Source organism: Polyodon spathula, chromosome 14 (genome assembly GCF_017654505.1).
Source record: "Polyodon spathula isolate WHYD16114869_AA chromosome 14, ASM1765450v1, whole genome shotgun sequence".
NCBI classification, from domain to species: Eukaryota; Metazoa; Chordata; class Actinopteri; order Acipenseriformes; family Polyodontidae; genus Polyodon; species Polyodon spathula.
In genome coordinates this window covers 7,530,100-7,549,898 of record NC_054547.1, presented here as the reverse complement: position 1 = coordinate 7,549,898, position 19,799 = coordinate 7,530,100, and the positions used below count along the sequence as shown (strand labels likewise).

Here is a 19,799-nt window from a genome sequence, read left to right as displayed (position 1 = left end):
TTGAAAATCAGTGACATTGCAGATTATTATTTCATTTCCCTATTGTAAAGTGAAAGGTGCTCATGACTAACTAGTATTATGTATATTACAATCAGAAATTGAATTCCCTTTCAACAAATACAAACTACAGATTATGTTATCAAAATAACGGTATAAAATCTATTGCATCAATGATTTTATACTGTACTATGATTGGGTATCAGTATAACCAGAAATTGCAAAATTCTTAGTCAAAGTCAGGCCTTATGTCGTATATAACTGATTAAGAATGATAAAAATCATTTCCATTTATAATGGTTCATTTTTTTTTCCTTTTTGCAGTGCCCATTTGCATAGAAATGAATATCAAAATGAGCTCAATGACATAATTGACTTGCAATTAGAAATTTTCAAGAGTCTGGTCACTTCACAATGGCCAGAAAGAATGCAGATGGGAAAAAAACCTGCCTTGCATTTTAATGAAGCACAATGACAGGAGTCCAGCAAGATGTTTTGTCCCCTACCAGAGCAGGTGCCATCATTCATTGCTATAGTCTCATACCTTATGTAGCCTAGAAGATATAGTAGCTCACGTTATTCAAAACAGTATTTAGTCTCTTTTTTTTTTTTAGGAGAATATCTACCCAATTTAAAAACTTTAGCTTGCATCCCTTGAAATACAGTCTCATTTCTACACATACAGAACACTTAGGATACTCCATGTCCAGTCTCCAGGCACCATCGAATTATTGGCATGCTTCGGGGACAGGGCTGACATTCAACAGAACTCACTTCACAATAGACTCCACAGTTAGCAGATGAAAATAAATGGCGACTAGTAACAAGTGCTGGAATTAAACTACCATCTGGAAATGAAAACTTCTATATACCATTGCGAATAAAGACTGCCATTGCATAGCAAATTTTGGCCATTCCAAGCTTTACTTCTAGCTGACTAGTCAAACCAGAACCCAGGGGCATCTAATATTATGGCTAAAACTGCTTTAGTATGAAGTCTAACCAGTAAGAAACCAGTAACAAAAAGACCTACAGAAAAACAGTCTTGATTTGTAAGCTCTCATGTACCGTAGTCCTCCTCAAGTTACCAAGCTAACAATTCCTCACGCTTTCAAATCAATGTGCGGCAGTTCTTGCCTCGCACTGGTGTTAACGATAATGTCCCCTGGATGTTTTATCACGGGGTGGGTTTAGTGCAGCTCCACACGCTGCTGTGCCGTAAACAAGGGCCCCAAACGAAGTAATTCACAGAGCTCATTAACATCATCTCCGTCACTCACCGAGCCGTTAGTGTCAGCCCCCTCACAGTGCACGGCACAATCAGCATTAACCATGTCAGGGTCTTAATAGCTGCAGGCAGTAAAAACACTGACAGTGAGAGCATCGGCACCACTGGGACATGACAAACTGTGCGCTGCCCCCACCAGCTCTCCCTCGTCTTTTTAACCCCAAGTGGCAGATAGTAAGGAGATAAACCCAGGTAACACCCAATTAATCAGCACATTTTAGTTTTCTGTACTTGCTAGTACATCATTCTCTTTTTTATTTTTTTTGAAGGGAAATGTACACACACAAAAAAATCACTGAGGTACAAAAGTAAACATTAAGGCTGAATTGTATTTCTGCATAGCACATACCTCCTCTAGGGTGCCAAACTATTTTCAGCACACCACTGAAGATCAGACTTCACACAAGGCTACTGTACAGGAAACCATAAGAGTTCAACACACGTAATATACAATATTTTCTTTTGCCTTCTATAAATGTATTGTTCTACAGACTTACAGAACGAACTAAAGTGTACACCAGGCTTTTGTCATTGAGTATAGCAAATTCCAGATTGGTCACAATCTACTCTCTGAACATAGGGAAGCAATATGTTTGTTGGGACATTATGTACAAAAGCCATTCCAGTTAGTTATTTCCTGTCTCTGGAAAAACAGTATCTTGAATTAAACAGATTCCGCAAGTTCTTAGTGCCCTCTCATGTATAAACCTATATTTACTAACTCAAAAAAAACTCCAGTAAGAAAGATAATGTTGATTCAAATTCCAGTAATTTTAAATAAAAACAACATACAGCCACACACATTTATTTATTTAGAGATTTGAGAGATATATACATAATATATATATATATATATATATATATAGACACACACACACACACACACACACATTAACAGCAGATTAAAAATCCATTCACATGACAGTTCCTCCAACAACAGAGCTGGATAAAGAATGGACATGTTAATATGCAAGGAGGGGAAGGGGTGCAAAAAAAAACAAGTAAATGTGTAGATTATTTAACAGGAGGTAGTTTTGTCTGGACATAAGGGAACAGACTGAATCCTACATAAACCATGCACTTGCAGACTGAGAGTCACATCCTGGGCTCAACAATAGTTGTGAACTAGTTTATGGTTGAATAATGTACATCATAAAAATACTATCCTAAATCTAGAACCAGCAGAGTACGGTAAACCCGTAGCTGCTCCAGGAGGGTATGCGGAATGCTGTAATAGAAGGTGTGCCCAAATAAATAGCTACAAATATCTGTATCACCTGCAAACTTGACCATTTAGTTATTTACCCTATTTGCCATTTTAAAAAAGAAAAAAAGGATGTTGTTATAGGCTTCCATTATGGCTACAGTTCATCCAGAACCTTGTGTGAATGGAAAAAGAATAGACAGCTGTGTCAGTCAGTGCACATCTGGCTTCTAAGTCTCTTGGCCACTGCTCTCCTGGTTTGATCGATTTAGGAAGTGCAGACAGTGTCCGTTTCTGTACAGTCACGAGTCCTAGTCGGCTCCTCCTCTCAGGCTGGAAGCAGGCAGACGGGTGGTGCAGCAGCTGGCTCCCCAGCGGCGTATCACTGTGTTCCTCACCTTGCCCTCTTTGTGGATGGGATGCCCCGACACAGCTGCAAGAAGGCTGGGGGTCACGGGTTTCAATGCTTCAGCCACAACCTGCCCCTGGATCCTCCTGCTCCTCCCCAAATAAAAATCTGAATCACAGTTTCTTGGCTTTCTTTGTGGAGGAGGAACTGGAAGCTGATTCTCTTCTTTTCCGCTGAGAAAAAAAAAAGAATAGATTTAGTTTATTTATCTTTTCTTATTGATTTCCCTGATTTCAAAAAACTATTTATACATAAAAAAAGAATACTACTAATTAATTGCCCACTGATCTGTTATTAAATTATACAGTACCATTTTAGCAAAATTGATTATCCAGATGTTTTTCACTCAATAATAATAATACATATACTGTATATATATTTTTACACACACACAATGCACAATAAACACTTAAACATGCTCCCACATCTTGCCCTTTTGGAGTCACATCTGGTACAAAGAAGCAGTATCGGACAGAAAAGCTAACTCGTTCCCTTCACTCACCCAAGGGGGAATTTAGGATGCGTTTATAAACAATCTTTCCCGGTAGAGTAAAATGGCCACAACTGTGAATGCGCTTGACCTTTCTCTCTCTGGACTAATCTAATTGTGTCGTCTTTGTATAATCAGCCTGTAAAGGTCAGTGCGGTATTTAACATAGGAACCCTTTAGCTATGGAATTTGCCTTGCAGTAAATTACCTTTATTATGTTTCATTCACATATGTCACCCGTGCAAAGACTTGGCTTTTAGTCCTTGGATGTCACTGAGCCTGGCTGTGAAGCCAGGAACAGCAGGTTGTTCATTTTGCAAAAGGGATGTATTAGAGGTATCTCAAACCTACTGGCATTTGACTTCTTTGGAAGCAAATGTAGGCTATTGGAAAGTGGGATAGGGTCTCTTGATTTGGTCTTTCAGCTACAGATACAAAGAACTTCAAGCTGCAATACCCAGCCTGTATGGCATGGAGACAGAACACTCCCAGTACACTGTGCCCCTCTAAAAATGAGCAAGTTCTGAATATACCGTCTTAAAAAAAACAACACTTTAATAAAATCATCTCATACTGCAATACAAGTCTAAAATATTGCCACGGAAGTAAATAAAATGTATATATAATGACCCCTTTTTTTATAGTTAGTATAAAATGAAAGCAAATTTATGACCAACACATAAACGGGTTTGTTATGAAAAGCTGAGTGAAAGCATAATCCATTTTGTCCTCCAGATTGCACTTGCAAGGAAATCATTTTGATTTTGTTTAAGTACCTTACCACCAACTTCATTCACTGTTACTACAGATGTACAGTTTCTCTAAACCCACTCATACTAATCCAGTACAAATTTGAAAATGATCTCAATAAAATAATGAGATTTCAAGAAGTGTTTAGTCTGAATTTCAGGATGGTTTTTAAAACCGATACAGATGAGTTGGTTACACAATTGATAACCATTGCAAACTTCCAATAAAACAATAAAGTGTTACATCACCATAGGCCATTCTACACATTGGCTGTCAGACACTATTCACCATTAACTTTCAACATGACTGACAGGTTTGTTTCCAAGCTTGACTTTCAATAAAATAGAAAATGAGAAAGAAACATTTATCGTTGAAGTTTATTTTAGTTTCTAAATTTAGCACTATTGAAGTCTTTAATAGTTAAGTTTAATTTTCATTCAACACTAAAAAACAACACAATCAAATCATACAATACTTTACAACAGGTCTATAAGAATGAAGTGACATCAATACTTTTCTAGTGTATTGTGCCTAATTATGTCTGATCTATATATATTTGTAATACATATTCAGCAATAGGGTTCCTGCCTTCTAAAGCAGGTATTAGGATGTATTTTTACACACTCACCGAATTTGGCGTCAGCGGCGCCCCCACCACATCGATTATTTGATCTTTCCCCTCCCCCTTGATGTCATCAGGCCCCACCCCGAGCTGTCCATCAGCCCCAAGGCTATCCCCTGTGGCTGTGCTGGCCCCGCCCGCCTTGACCAGCGCATCGTAGCGGTGCCTCAGCATCTGTTGCTCGTACTCGCAGTTGCCGTGGGCCTGCTTCAGCTCGTAAACCAGCACCAGGTCGCTGCGCAGCTCGTTGAACATCTGCACAATCTCCTCTGTTGGCATCGGGTTCAGATCTACAGGGGGACAGAGGGAAAGAATCAGGCAAAATCAGAAAAAAATAAATAGCTACCTGCAAACATCCTCTATATATATATATAAACACACACACATATATATTTTATAAAAAGATTTTCATCAACATTTATTGGCTGATCAGAGATTTTAAAGAAAAAATGTATTTTATATATTAATTACACCCACCTCGTTATATCACCCTTTGCTATACTGTGGATTCGGATATATGGCGGTCCTGGAGTTGGCTCCCCATTTTTACAGTCTAATTGCGCATGCCTTAGCTGCACTACACATTGATAATTTCACTTAGAATTACTGTTTGTTTATATGTTGTACTGCATATCACAAACTAAAATATACAGAACAATTATCGGATTTGTATTGGACCCCGACACCTGCGATATGTCGAGTGGATGGTGTATATGCAAGAGATGGTACAAGATATATGAACACAAACAACAGACAATTAAAAGCCACCAAGAGACGTCTCCAATAAACCTGTGGAATAGTTTCCTAAAATAATTACAACAGCCGTTTAAAAGAAATAACCTGCTGAAGATTCCCCACTTGGAGAAAAACCCTACCCTGCAGAGAACAGTGACCATTAAAGATCTCCATCTTGGAGTGAAAAATCAAAGCCTAAGCCTCTTGACACAAATGTGTTTTGCAATAATGATAGCCCCTTTCACCGAAGCTTGTTCTCTGCCTCTCCACGAGTCAGTTTTGCATTTGTATTGGATTTAATTGATGTTGTACATGCACAAGATCCCCGAGGGGTCCTGTTGTGCTGATGAACTTTGCGTTGTATTGAAATAAAATAATGTAGAAACAAAGCCTTCACCCTTATTCCTTTATCCCCCCTCTTTTTTTTTTTTTTTTTTTTTTTTTTTTTTATACAAGGCTTTACCATTCTGGTGTTAATTAATTTGACACGGGGACTAGAAGAAAAAAACCTGGCTTGCAGGCAATGAAACAGAGGAGGGGGTGAATATTAAAGCATTTTTTTTTTATTATTATTTTTTTTCTTTTACAGGGTAGTAATCAGCCTTTCCTGAGTAATGGTGGTCATTTCCAAAGGGCTCAAAGGGGTTTAACAAGTGAATATTCTTTAAGAAAATGCGCAGCAGGGAACTAGAGGTTAATACCCCTGCTCTGTCCACAAGCACCTTACAGCAATGTACTCCCTTTAGGGTAGACTGCAAAGAACCAACAGCAGTAAACTGTAAAGAACCAGCAAATTTAGAAACTGGGTACTTATCTAGCTAACAGTTTAACATTCAGCACATAATGGTAATTACATTATGTGTGATAAAATAAAGCAATCAACACATAAGAGCAAGAGGGATTTTCATATTGTAAAAAACTGTATATTTTATCAGCAGCCGCAAATAAAGAAATTACAGCTTTTAAGATTTAAAAAATTGGGTTTTAGGCTGGAGGGTAAATGATTCAGCAACCATGGAAACCGATAAGCAAACAAAACAGTAAAGAATAACTTCTGGATTGATTAAATTGGATCAACACGGAGATCAGTCTGTAATAAACAATTTTTTTAGACCATATATGTTTTTGTCAAAATAATTTACAGATAGTTCATATATTATAAATTACAGTAGTTTTACTTCATGTTTCTATTATTTAAATGCTATTCCTCTTATCACTTAGAAATGTGCACTGGCAGCAACCAACGCCAGAATGAGATGATTTAGTGTAATGGAAGGAATGGGGCTTCATTAGTGCAAATTACCTTTTGTCTGCTGAAGCAATCGTGCTTAGTGTACACTACACAGGAGAAACCCACTGGCAACAGTACAGGTAGCAAATGACTTGGCGGCTGGGGTTAAGTGAAGTGTGGTATGTAATGTATCACCTCTGAAGAGCAGCCTCGGTCATAACATTTGAAGTATTTTGCTCTCTGTTTATATACTTTACCTTGATGGAACACCAGTGTTTAATTTATGAATTCATGTTTAATTCAATCCAGAAATTAGTTTTAGTCCATTAATTAGCAATGGTGGTTCTTGAAAATAAGATCTGCATAGCAGGGGTCACATATTTTTGCAGCTTTTCTCTGTGTAGATCCAGTTAATTCACTCTCTGACATTCACTGCAGGCTCACAGAGAGTTTTCAACACCTATTGTAGATGATGTTGTTGCCCTGACTAGCAACAATATAGCTAGGCTTGCTACTTTTTTTTTTTTTTTTTTTTTTGCCAAAGCGACGATTAATATTTGACGTTTGTTTTAGAAAGAATTTATCAGTTTTTTATTTTTTTTAGTTCTATTTTTCAATTCAAGCAGAGAATGGGTGAAATCGACCTTTATGCTTTAAAAATAAATAAATAAATAATAAGTGAGAAACGTCTCATTTAGCGAAGCCCCTTTATCATATTTAACATGCAACAAAACCATGGTTACCAACATTAACTGAAATAACATTTGGTCACAGCAGAGCTATACCTTATAAAGATCCTACACAAAATAAAAAATGGTCTCAAATAAACAGTAGAAAATGCAGCATATAAAACTGTATTACACACTTTTATAGCATAAATTTACAAGTAAAAATAATATGCACAGAACAAAACATTAGATAGTTGAAGTCAGTGGAAGGAAAGGCAGACAGGCCCGCATCGTCCTACCGCGGAGACGTCGGTCAGGGGATTGTGCCCAATACTCTAAGTGTTTTCCTCTTGCGGCCTATTTTCAAATTAAACTAGTAACTGTCACCATATACCTAGCCTACCTACACGTTAACCCGCTAATTTCAGAAGTAGGCACTTTGAATGACAGGCGCTTGAGCTGGCAAATGAAAGTGCACAGTCGGTACAGGTCTTGATGATTGACAGTCATTTAAACAAATGAGAGCGTTTTGGCGCTGCTTCAGTCAACGAGATCTGTCAGAACTGGGTGAATGACAGTGACAGTGAAACTATACTAACAGATCACTGAGATGACTGACAGCAACCCCTAGCCATTCAGAGTGAAGCTGAGACGGGACAGACAGTATATACAAAAACTAAACCAACTGTAGATGATTTCCAAATTGTTAAAAAATAAAATATAGCGAGTGGTTTTACCGACATTTATCCTATATAAATTTATTTCAGTCGAAATCTCATTTTTTTGGAAATTCGATGTTTAATGAGCTTTTCCGATTAATATAAAAAAGTAACAAAACCTAAATATAGCACACGCTGGTGAAAGCAAACATGTTAGTGTCATGCTTACCCTGTTGTTTATTATAAATCAAATAAATACTAAAGAAAATATGGGGCAATATGGAGGGATATTTTTTATTTACATTGTATTTCTCTATCCTTGGGCCTTATCGAGGACATTGGAAAAGGTCGGCAAATCCAGTCCAAACAGCACAAACATTGTTATCATTCAAATTAATATGTTCTTTGCAGGTGTACAATTATTTGCTATAGGTCAGGTGTGACGTAGTTCAGTTTCAATGTAAAGAGGCAGGGCCCAGGGAAAAAAAGGACAATGTGTGGAGAAACAAAATTAAATAAATAAGGGCAGGGCACCAGAAAAAGGAAAGGTGGAGCACAAAACATATTAACATATGGGCAATCTCTGAAACTAAACAGTGTATAGCAATTCATATGTCAGAATTAGCAAGTCTAGTTTATTTTTTAAATATTCAATAGTAAATGTTAATATAAATTTTACTGGTATCAGTATTGTACAGACATTGGCAATATTTTAACTAATAATACTTTGACTGTTTGAATACTTGTATGACTTTAGGAAGGACAATGTAGCAGGCAAATCTAGAGAATACAAATCACACAGAACAATTCAAAATGTTAAGATGCCACTTCGAACGGCAAAAAAATTTAATCTTCACATCCTGTACTTCAGAACGAATACAGCAGCAGCCCCCCCTCAATGACAACAGGGTTTCTTTTTAATATACAGCCAGGAAAGGTGCGCTGCAGCTAATTATTTAGGTACTTATTTAAAATCAAAATCAAATCTTACTTCACAGAAAAAAGTATATTACTTTCAATTTAGTCTATGATTATTTAACAAAAAAAAAAAAAAACTATTAGTCAAGATAATCTACCACTACCTTACTATTTTTATTTCCCAAAAATAATGACTTGGGTATAGTGTCTTACTGAAATGACACTGTTAGTGAATTAAGTCAGCCTTCACTGCCACAGTAAGGTAATAACCAAAGATAAAAACAACTCATTTTTCAAATTAAAATGAGAGTAAAAATCGGTTTAAAAATTATGCAGTTATGTTATTTTAGGGTCTGCGTCTGCGTCCCCCCCCTCCCGCTCCCGCTGTAACCGCTTTCAATTAAACAACAAAAAGGAGGAACATTGTCTCTCAGACACGGGATGACATCATTGGTGATTAATCAAAGCCAGGACTCGTTCTTTGTAACACGCCCGAGTGATATCTCACTGTGTTCTACAGCACACAGGGACAGTCAAGCAGAAAAGGTTCAAAAATGTCTACAACAAAGCGAAAGTGTCTGTCTGTGCCTCAGTCTCTTACACTCCTCTCTTTTTCTCTCTTGCTGTCTATACTCACCGACTCCCTGTTCTGTTAGAATCTGCTCAATGGCTTTAATCTTCTTCTGTCCCACAGAGCTTGGCAGTTTCATCTACATCACACAAGAGCAAAAAAATAAATCATTATATAGCTATATAGCTAGATTAACAAACAGTGTACACACATTTACCCTAGATATTTACTCATGTAGTGGATATGGACACAAAAGTGATATTTCAAGTATCTCTCAGTTTTAAGTTACTATTGCATTACTTACTCTATTTAAGCAGAATATCTATAGCTGGGTTCTGGTGTTGGAAAGCAGACAACTACCATACCATAAAGTGCTGCTGCTGCTCCTTCATTCAGCCGAAAGAAATACATCAAATTATCAGCTTGCAATGTACAGTCTTTTTCTAGCCGACCACTCTGACAGCAGTTTCATACCTAAACCGTCAAAACTACCTCTACCTGTTTTTTACTGTTTTAATGGAAAGTGCCAAAATATTGTAGTGCTACTAAATATATTTTTGCTGTAAATATAGAAGTCCTCCAATATAATTATTTGACTGTGTAGGCAAATAAACCAGACATTTGTTGCACATGTTATAAATAAAACATTATAACAAATACAAAAATAAGTCATTTATTGTTCCATGTCCTGCCTTATTTTTCTTTAGAGCTAAATAAAGCTGATATGAATTTAAATGTGCCAACCAGTTTTCAATTGACATCACTTTCATATTTTACAAATAAAAAATAAATTAAAAAAATGTCATTAGCTTTATTTTTATCTTAAAGGAAAAACACAATTTATAGAGAAAGAGTTGAAACAAATACCAGCATATCTGAATTAATGTCTTTGCCAGAGAAGATGAACACAAACAACAACAAGCACACAATAATGACCAAGACAGACATGCAAGCATGTGAGTAAAACAGGCACAGGGTAACAAAAGCTGAATTGAAAGCAAATGCAAATTCATTCTATGAAAGAGCTGGTTTTAAAATTAGAAGAATGTTAGGAAAAACGTAGAAATAAAACACACTTATCAAAGTTAATTCCTATGTAATGCACTTCAGAGATGAGGTTGTCACTATAGTGACACATCTAAATCTGTTTAGTTAGTGGAGTCTAGCTAACGGATTATCAGCCATATTTGAGTAATAGACTCCTCATTTAGCTTTAATGCGTTTTGCATAGAGAGCAATCTCCTCTCATCAGTCTTAAAGATAAATCGGCTTCCTTGGCTAAATTTTAAAGATATTAGTCTCGCGGCAGCTGCATAAATCATAACATTTTACTAATGAGAGCAAAGTAAAACACACTCCAGCTTTTTAAGCATCTAGCAATTATTTCCTGATTTTCTTTTGTTTTCAAAGCAAAGGCCAGATCATTTTAAACCTCACCGGATGTGTAATCATTAGAATGTAATCAACCAATTCACCTGTCTTTTTCCTTTTATGTTTTTTGATTTTTATTTTATTTTATTTTATTTTTTTAAGAGGTAACGAGCAGTGTATAGACCACTTCAGGGATAACCACCACCACAGGCCCCCCAACCCTGCAAATAAAAATAACCAAGGATGTTGGAAATAAAGAAAGGCATTTTGTTCAATGAATTCATTAATAAAGAGATTACTTGAAGAATTTGAAGACACTATCTGAAATTCAGCTGCAGTGAAATTCAGACATGACTCTAAATGCACTCAACCACCGTACCTTGCTTGTGTATGACTCTAAATTAATAAGTAACAAACTGAACTACAGAATAGTGGTAACGTCAACTGCTGTCTATTAGTTAAAACATTCTTAGAAAATCTATTTTAAAACAGTTCAAGAATTTGCTACAACATAACAATGTTGAAACCTATAAAAAAATAAGAAATTCAAGAAAACTAAAGTCACCCCTACCCTTTGGCTTCGCAAAGTGACACCTGCTGATTTGAAGTCTGGGAATTTGATGCCTGCGGTCTCAGGAACAGACTGTAAGGGGAGAGAGGGCAGAGGAAGTTACAACACAAACAGCACAATGCAAGGTTTCATTTCAATCAGTGGTGACATCTCTGTTCTTGGAAGCTACCCAAAAACAGTGTTTTAGATTGCTGATACAGGCTTCTGATTAACTACAAACAGTGGCTGCTCCTTTGAGTATGCAATAACGGTCAGTGATAAACTTTGTAAAATATATATATAATGATGTATGGTTGTCACTTGTCATTTAGAAGCAAAGTGTTAAATCAGACTTCATGAAGAAACTCGAGTCTTCAATACAAGTGCCTGCATTATCATCAGGAAAGCAATCGGAGCTTAAAAATAAAAAGGAGCTCAGAAGCCTCTTGTATCAAAAGCAATCTCCTCAATCCTGCCGCATGCATCGTAGCGGGAATGTTTCACAAAACCTTTAACTGACAGGTACCCTACCATATAGCACCCTCATTAGAAGGGCTCTCTTTCATAACACCACTGCTGATGCAAAGCTACAGCGCCATGGCTCCCAACAAGATTAAACACTTAATCAAAAATGGTGTGGGTATACAAATATCACACTGCTGTAGCTGTGACATGTTGTGTTTGTTTTGTACATTGTACAGTCCTGCTAATTTGTAGAACTTGTGAGGATCCCACTGTTTGCCAGATGTGACGCCTCAGCTGGGATGGATATATTTATTTGAAGATATTTATACAGGGTGGCTCTTTGAACACGCTGGCTTCTTAAGAGACTCTGTTCTCATGCAGAGGGTTTTTTCTTTTCTTTGAGGTGGGGAAAGAACACGAGGGTCATATCCTAGCCACTCTTTAGTGAAGAAGTTGAGAATCTTTTAATGTTATAGAAAATCAAACTGTGTTCAAAAGACATAATCGCTAAACAATTTTGTGTACACCAAGACATCTTTGGTATTGCTATATTATTCACATGTACATTTCACACAGTGTGTGCTTATTATATATATATATATATATATATATATATATATATATATATATATATATATATATATAGATATATATATATATATATATATATATATATAAAATAACCTATTATAAAATTTGGCTCAATGCTTTTCATCATAACAAAAACAAAAACTGTAATGTTACTATGCCGGATAATCTCTTTGGCAAATGCACATTCTCTTTTCAGGTGCAATAATATGCAATACTTTTTTTTTATTATGATTTTTGTAAATTAATGGGTCAACATAATGTCAGGGTACGGTAGCAGCTCCAGCTTATTTATTGACCAGCAGATGTCACTTTTGAGTGGGGTTTGTACAGTCAAACAGTGGGAGAGGAATACAACCCTAACTAAATATATACAGAGCTGGTAGCTTCTGTTTATATGCTCCACCACAGCAAGAATATTACAATCACCATTGTAGGATGGCAAGGACTCACCGGTTTTTCAGTTTCTCGTTTTTGTGGTAGTTTCTTCTTAGTTGCTTTGCGTTCTGCCCGACGCATCTCAGTGGTGGTGTCAGCGGCTGTGATGAGTTTCTGCAGATCCTGAGCTTTCTTCTCCCTCTCCTTCTTCCTGGTTTCAATCTTCCGCAACTCCTGTATCAGGTACTCCTCTTCTGTTACCTGCAGAACAGGGCATGGAACAGCAGCTTGAAGTATTACAGTACAACACCATGGTCAGGCCATACGAACAGCAAAGACACACTAGAATAAATGTGACGAACAGCTAGCAGCATTACAGTAATGCAGAGGACAAAAAATAAAACAATAAAATAAAAAGAGCATATACTGGAATACCTGATGAAGACGACATGTTAAACAGCACTTTACATGTCAAAAACAGAATACATTTTTTAGTGTAAACCTTTGGTGTCAAGTCAAATCAGTTAACACCTAAGATGATTATTATTATTATTATTATTATTATTATTATTATTATTATTCAGCAGATTCTCCCTGCTTAACCACATAAATAATTTACTGATGTTTCCCTTCAGGACAAATCTGAAATACTGGAGAATACGCCCCTTTGTCACCTCACCCTCTCTTCTGCCACATTAAAAGATCTCAATCCAAAAGTAATTTCACGAAGTTGAATAAGTGTCAACACTGGATATTAAAACGTACAGGTTTTAAGTCAATTACTGAACAAAGCCAAACAAATCAAAATCAATAAATAAATGACCACGGATTTTGGAATGTTTTGTAGGTTGGCATTAATCCACTAAAGGAACTTTAAGTCTTTTACAATGTCTTAATTGTTTGTTTTATTGTGAAATTGTCTGAAACAAATGAAGCATTTTTGCCAGATTTCTCTGCTATTGACTGAAAATAATCCTTCTAGAGAACTAGACTGCTCCTGGCTCACCCAAAATCCCTGCCAACAACTAGCATTGGTTTAATTTGAATCTCTCTCTCGTTCTAGAGTTTAACTGATGTAGAAAATCTAAAAAGGAAAATAGGTTAGTGGTTGACTTGTAGCTCTCTTCAAGAGTCCAGAAACAAGAGCGAACATGATCGCAAAATGTATGGTTTCAGTTATGGTTTACTCTCTCCCCTGCCATAGAGAAAGATGACCCCTTTCCAAGCCAGTGGGACTATGATCTCATAGCTCCTGTCATTTTCATTACAAGTCCTACACCCAGGCTGGGGATTGAGCTGAGCAGAGGTAAAACTAGTAGGTTTAATATTGCAGGTGTTGGAAATTATAAGGAAAAGGTGCCATCTGGTGGTCTGAGGGCAAAAGCAACAGAAGACAGGATATTTATTTTCTTTAATACATGTGAACAGTCTTTTGACTAGCGTTAAGTCATTACTTACAGTACCTGTTCAGGTGTTCGGTTGTACAGTCTTTCCAGCTGATCTTTCCTCCGCCTCTCATGGCCAGAGTCAAACACATAGATTTTGGGGTCAGTTCCAGAAGAAGCACGGATCTTGGTGAGTTTGGCACAGATATTGTAGTAGCGTTCCTTCAGGTCTTCAACTGAGCGTTTCTAAATGATTGAGCAACAACAAAAAAAGCATCTGTGATTAATAACTTCTTTCAAATAGTAGTTTCTGGCAGCAAACTAAGCAGACTTTTTATAGGCATTACCTAATTATTGCACAGGTAGAAGTATACAGTTTGTACTAATTATGTGAAAACTTATCTACTGAAACAGATTAATGCAACACACACCAGTATTTTGACCACAACTAACTGTGCTCTTTACAGACACACAAAATGTGACAGTAATAATAGCTAGGCTATTGCTATTCAGAGTAAGAGCAACAGTGACATTACCTCCACTGACCGCTGATATCACTGCTAGCAGCAATAGCTTTTTAGACTAGCCTCCTTTTTCCTAGCATGTTTTAGTAAGCAGTGCAAAATTTTAAAAATAAGAAAATAGCTATTTTCTTTTTTTTTGGGGGGGGGGGGGGCTGTTTTGATACTGCTCCTGACACATATCCTGGTAACTACAGCACGTTGGTAATGATGCAGTCACTCATCTCATCTCTTCCCCTCTGCTCACCCTGAACTGCTGGTGGTCATAGCGGTCATGGATGACAATGAACCGCAGATCAAAGCGCTTGCAGAGGTCAAAGAGGTGATCTGTTTCAGCTTTAGTCCATCCTTCATCAGGAAGGTACATCTGATACTCCTGCTCAGAGTACACAGGCACCTGCACTGTCTAAAAATAATAACAAATAATATTATTATTAACATGTGAAGACAAGAAGGAAAATGCTGAACAACGTATTATTTAATACTGCTTTAGCTTACATAACCTGTTAAACTACATACATTGACATAGTTGCATGTCCAGCAAGAAAGCAACAACAAAATATTGGCAATCAGCAAAATCATACAAAGGGATGCACTAGTTACAGAGTCTTGAAATTAACTAAAAACTCTGCATGAAGGGCAAATATTGGAATTACCATAAACAGACCATTCCAGTCGAAAATAGGACAATATGCAACTGTACTGCAGCGCCCATTCAAATTACCTTATTAAACCTGGCAAAGGGATAATCCTTGCCTTCCTCTGCTATGCGCCTCCAGTGGTAAAATATGGCTCCGTCCCTCCTGGCCGGGTTTGTGAAAGGCATCCATTTCCAGGGGCGCACCTTCTTACAGCCCAGCTTGGCTTTGACTGTCCGATAACCCTGAGTCGTGTCACTGGGCAGTAATGGGGGGGCATCTCTGAAATGAGAACATAAATAAATAAAAAAGAATATATTCTAATTGTGGGAGTTTAAATCAATAAATAACTAGTCATTTAATTATTTATAATCCCTATGTGAGGTTTAAGTGAGGCTTGGCAACACAGTGTCAAATTTTACTGCTCATGTTGTAAATAGAGCCAACTAAAAGAATTTTGAATCTCTAAAAGAATCCTCGGAAATGTGCACAAAGCTAGTCACATTGTTCCAAGATGCAGGATTGCATAATGCATCTGTTTCTGAAAAAAAAAAAAAAAGCTCAACTTTTTGGTGTCAGCATTTTCCCTGTGGTTTCCCCAGTAAAATGGGGCACTCTCTGATTACTTATTGGTGTCTACGGCACTCAGCAGTTAAACATACACTGCCTAGTTGATAAACATAGCCGCACTTGGGGTATATTTATAACATGACGTTTTTGTTTTATTACATTTTTTTCCTTTTTGAAATATTTCTGATAATTTTGTTTCTCTTTTTTTAAACCTTTGTCTGGGATTGATTACAACTTGTTCGTCCAAAAGACAACCACATAAATTCACCAAACTAACAGATTACAAACTATCACTGTGTAATACTTACCAGAAAAACAATATGTATTTAGAAGTAAAACGAAAATGTTGGGCTTTCTAGTTTATTTTAAAGAAAACATACTTTTTGTCAGAGTAGAGCAGTGCGTAGACCTCTCTGTGCATCCCCTCTGGTCTTTTAAATGTCAAAGTTTCTGCAGATTTCTTGGACTTTTTCTAATGAGCAGAATAGAAAAACAACACAAAACCACGTATGACAGTGATTTAAATTAAAGAATACTTCAAAGACTTGATCAGCCATTGTTCAAGAAAACAATCTCATCATCATTATATAGCTCTAACCTTTTAAAATAGCATAACTCTGACTACGTGACTGTGTTTTAAACAAAGGATGTGCAGTTAAAGGTTCATTATTTTTTTACTTTTCTTTTAAAAATAAAAGTAAAGGGTCACAGCTTGGGAATTAACAGCCAAGATGTCACAAACAACAGGCATACCATCCGACAACAAGTGCTTCAATGACTGGCAGAAAAAGAATTTCAAAAGCTCTCCAAACACTACCATCTCCTGAGGCGGAAGGAATCTAATAGTAACGTCAGCATCATAATGTGATTATTGTGCAGAAAGAAAATCATATATATTTTTAATTAAAACATTAATTAAATGGTAGTTATACGGAAAACCTTCATTAGAGGGTCTGGATAATTTGTTTTCTGAACAGTTGCTTTTAAAAACAGGTGTGGAACAAGAGTGACACCAAGTGGCCATTGAGGATGCAGCTCAGAATCTAAAGCAGGTTTATCATTGGTGAAAGTTTGTTAGATAGTATTTGTATCAAGATCACCAGGTTGTTTCTGTTTATGTTTACTTGGATTACTTGTGTCTGTATGTACAGTATATCATAGACATCAAATATGGTCCAATATCTACACGCTTACAGGTATTGTTCTGTTAAACAGCCCAGGCCTGCCAGTTTTGGACCATACTTGACCACCCCGGAGTGTGTTATTGCATTTATAAAATCCCACCCTTCCAAAAGTAAATTGGTTGTCAAGTGGTCCTAAATGTTCCAAACTGTGCTTTTATGGGGGCCTATCTGCACCGGTAGGAACACATGAGAGGCAACATCATTGTTCCCTTTATACTTTCCATTTTATTATACCAAATATATATTTAGCAGAACACTAAACTTTAATTCAAGTGGCTCCAGAAAAGTTACCCTGGCCCCAAGGATGTTCAATTAAGTTAAATAAAAATGTGCATACATACATACATAAGTAGTCGTAATTCCCTTTACGCCCCAGCTGCCTGGCTTTATTTTGTTACAGCTGTTAAGTTCCTACATATTTGAGTAGCAGTACCCAGAATTCTGACAGCAATTGAGACCCCTCAATAAAAATAGCAGTGAATGCAAGCTGATAATGTGCAGACTGATAAGCTGTCTGTATACATTTATAAACTTTTTTTCCTTCTCTAAAGGGAGTCTGTGTAAATGACTGGTGCCATTGTGAGACACAAATGACAATGATTCGCTCCCAAATGTCAAATGTGAGTCTCACAGATATTTACTAAGCGGCTTTCCTTTTAGCTCTTACCAGTTTCAAGCCCTGTTGCCCACACAGTGCCTGCCGCTAGGAGAAGATAAAGCTTGTACGTCCGCCCAGAGGAGAAATTTCAGCCCGAGAGGCAGAAAAGTAGTTATTTATAATGAGGCCAATTCTATATTTGCTGGCAACAGGATTGTAAAAAAACTACAGTATTAATCTATAATGGACATCCTAAAGCTGTGTTGACAAGCATTTCATTTACTGCACCCACCTCCACAATTTTGTAAAACCAAACAAAACATTTTTAAACTTACAATTTTAACCACACAACAAAACATGCTTGCAATCTAATTTAATTTAGACAGAGCAGCCTTTTTATTGTTTTCAACAAGAATAAGAAACAATAGAAATGTTCCAACCCTTTTTTATATTATTTTAATACAGCATGTGATGTTAAACAATCGTGTCTTAATATAATTATCATGTTAATCCCCAAAGATCTGGCAAAGTGTTGGTCCTGTACAGTCACAGTACTTTTTGTTTGTTTTTTGTTTTGTTTTAGATGACACATTCTAGCTTGTAGAGGGAATGTCTGACCTTATCCGAGTTGATAATGTCTTTTTTACTGATTGGTCCAGCATCCACTTCCCCACCCCCCAGCTCCAGGATATCTCGAACATCTGCCCCTGTCGTCATTTTCACCTGTAAAAAAGGAACATTAAGATCTGCGTTTAGTCGTTTGAATAGAAAAGCATTATTCTTTCAGTACAATGCAGGACTGATAATGTTCTATATTTAAATTCGGTGAACGGGAGGCGGTTCCACCAACAGCAGTTATTGTAACTTGAACAAATTATATCGCACATGTTCACTTCAGAACACAAATCTGACGTTGTGTGGAACACCCGAACTACAAAGGATGTACATCACTTTCCACTATGTTGAATGTAATGTTATTACAGTTGTAAAAAAACATAATTGCAGGAGTTAGTGTGTGCTGCGGTTTATATAAATTGCGAATACTTTGTTTTTCAACATATTTTTAAAAAAAGCAAAATTAAACCACTGACAACAGTAGCTTGAAATTAAAACAAAGTTAATGATACGTCATCACGCTTATAATGAGACAATACCAAAATATAGGAAGTATGTCTTGCAACGGTAAAAAAAAAATAATAATAAAAACGTCTCTCACTCAGTTTGATATCATGCTTTCCATGTGGAGCAAAGTAAATATTTTACTTAACACGTTAACTAAAAATGAAAACTAATCTAATGATATATTACAGAAAACAGTTGCAACTTAATACAGTTAACTAATTGGGTACTGTAATTCAATGTAAACACTTCAGGAGTCTAAAATGCACAGGCCTCAGAACGGTGCGCGGACTTAAAAAAATTAACATTTCAAATGTTTAAAAATATATCTGTCAGACACTACACTTACTTCTCACGCCTGTCCTCGGGTCCCACTTTTTTAATTAATTAAAAAGTATAAATATAATCATGATTTTTTTCCAAATACCGCTCTCATATGATACAGTCCTCCCAAAAATAAATGAGGCAAGGACTATACCGATAGGAATTCTGGGAGTCGTAGTTGCTAATTGACCTCGCCTACTTCAAACCCTCAGTAACTTCAGAACAGCACACAGGTTAACTCTGGGAAATGTAGTTCTTAATCGTTTACTTTAATTCAGCGTGTTCTTCATTATGCCATTCCGTTTATTTTAACAATACTGCAGATTACGGTCCATTTTGTAACTGGAAATTTCTGTTGTGAAGGATACTGTTTCTAATACAGTATGTGTCATGAATATACAGCACTTTATTGTGGATTTTATATTCGGCTGTAGAAAAATAGTTCCCTTAGGTCATTGAATGTTGTACCATGTTATAAATGGATAACTTTTGGAATACAATGGCATTTGTAGGGTGTGTGTATAATAATAATAACAATAATAATAATAATAATAATAATAATAATA

At 36.5% G+C, this 19,799-nt stretch overlaps 1 protein-coding gene across 1 annotated transcript; it reads right to left on the bottom strand.

Moving 5' to 3' along the window:
* Positions 1-1,502: 1,502 nt before the first annotated feature.
* Positions 1,503-19,402, bottom strand: dmap1 (DNA methyltransferase 1 associated protein 1). The gene is made up of 11 exons (XM_041270572.1): positions 19,259-19,402; positions 18,409-18,513; positions 16,389-16,480; positions 15,525-15,720; positions 15,048-15,206; positions 14,358-14,525; positions 12,970-13,155; positions 11,485-11,556; positions 9,609-9,681; positions 4,767-5,050; positions 1,503-3,071 (listed from the first exon to the last, which is right to left on the bottom strand). Exons 2-11 carry the CDS (start codon positions 18,505-18,507, stop codon positions 3,012-3,014), a joined length of 1,389 nt encoding a protein of 462 aa, XP_041126506.1. The 5' UTR covers positions 18,508-18,513; positions 19,259-19,402; the 3' UTR covers positions 1,503-3,011.
* Between the last annotated feature and the right edge of the window lie 397 nt (positions 19,403-19,799).

Excerpts from the sequence above, each read along its gene's own strand:
- dmap1 (XM_041270572.1), bottom strand. The coding sequence starts at position 18,507 with ATGACGACAGGGGCAGATGTTCGAGATATCCTGGAGCTGGGGGGTGGG. Across the intron at positions 16,481-18,408 it reads ACATTATCAACTCGGATAAG|AAAAAGTCCAAGAAATCTGC; the intron begins GTCAGACATTCC and ends TCTGCTCATTAG. Across the intron at positions 15,207-15,524 it reads CCTTTGCCAGGTTTAATAAG|ACAGTGCAGGTGCCTGTGTA; the intron begins GTAATTTGAATG and ends TATTATTTTTAG.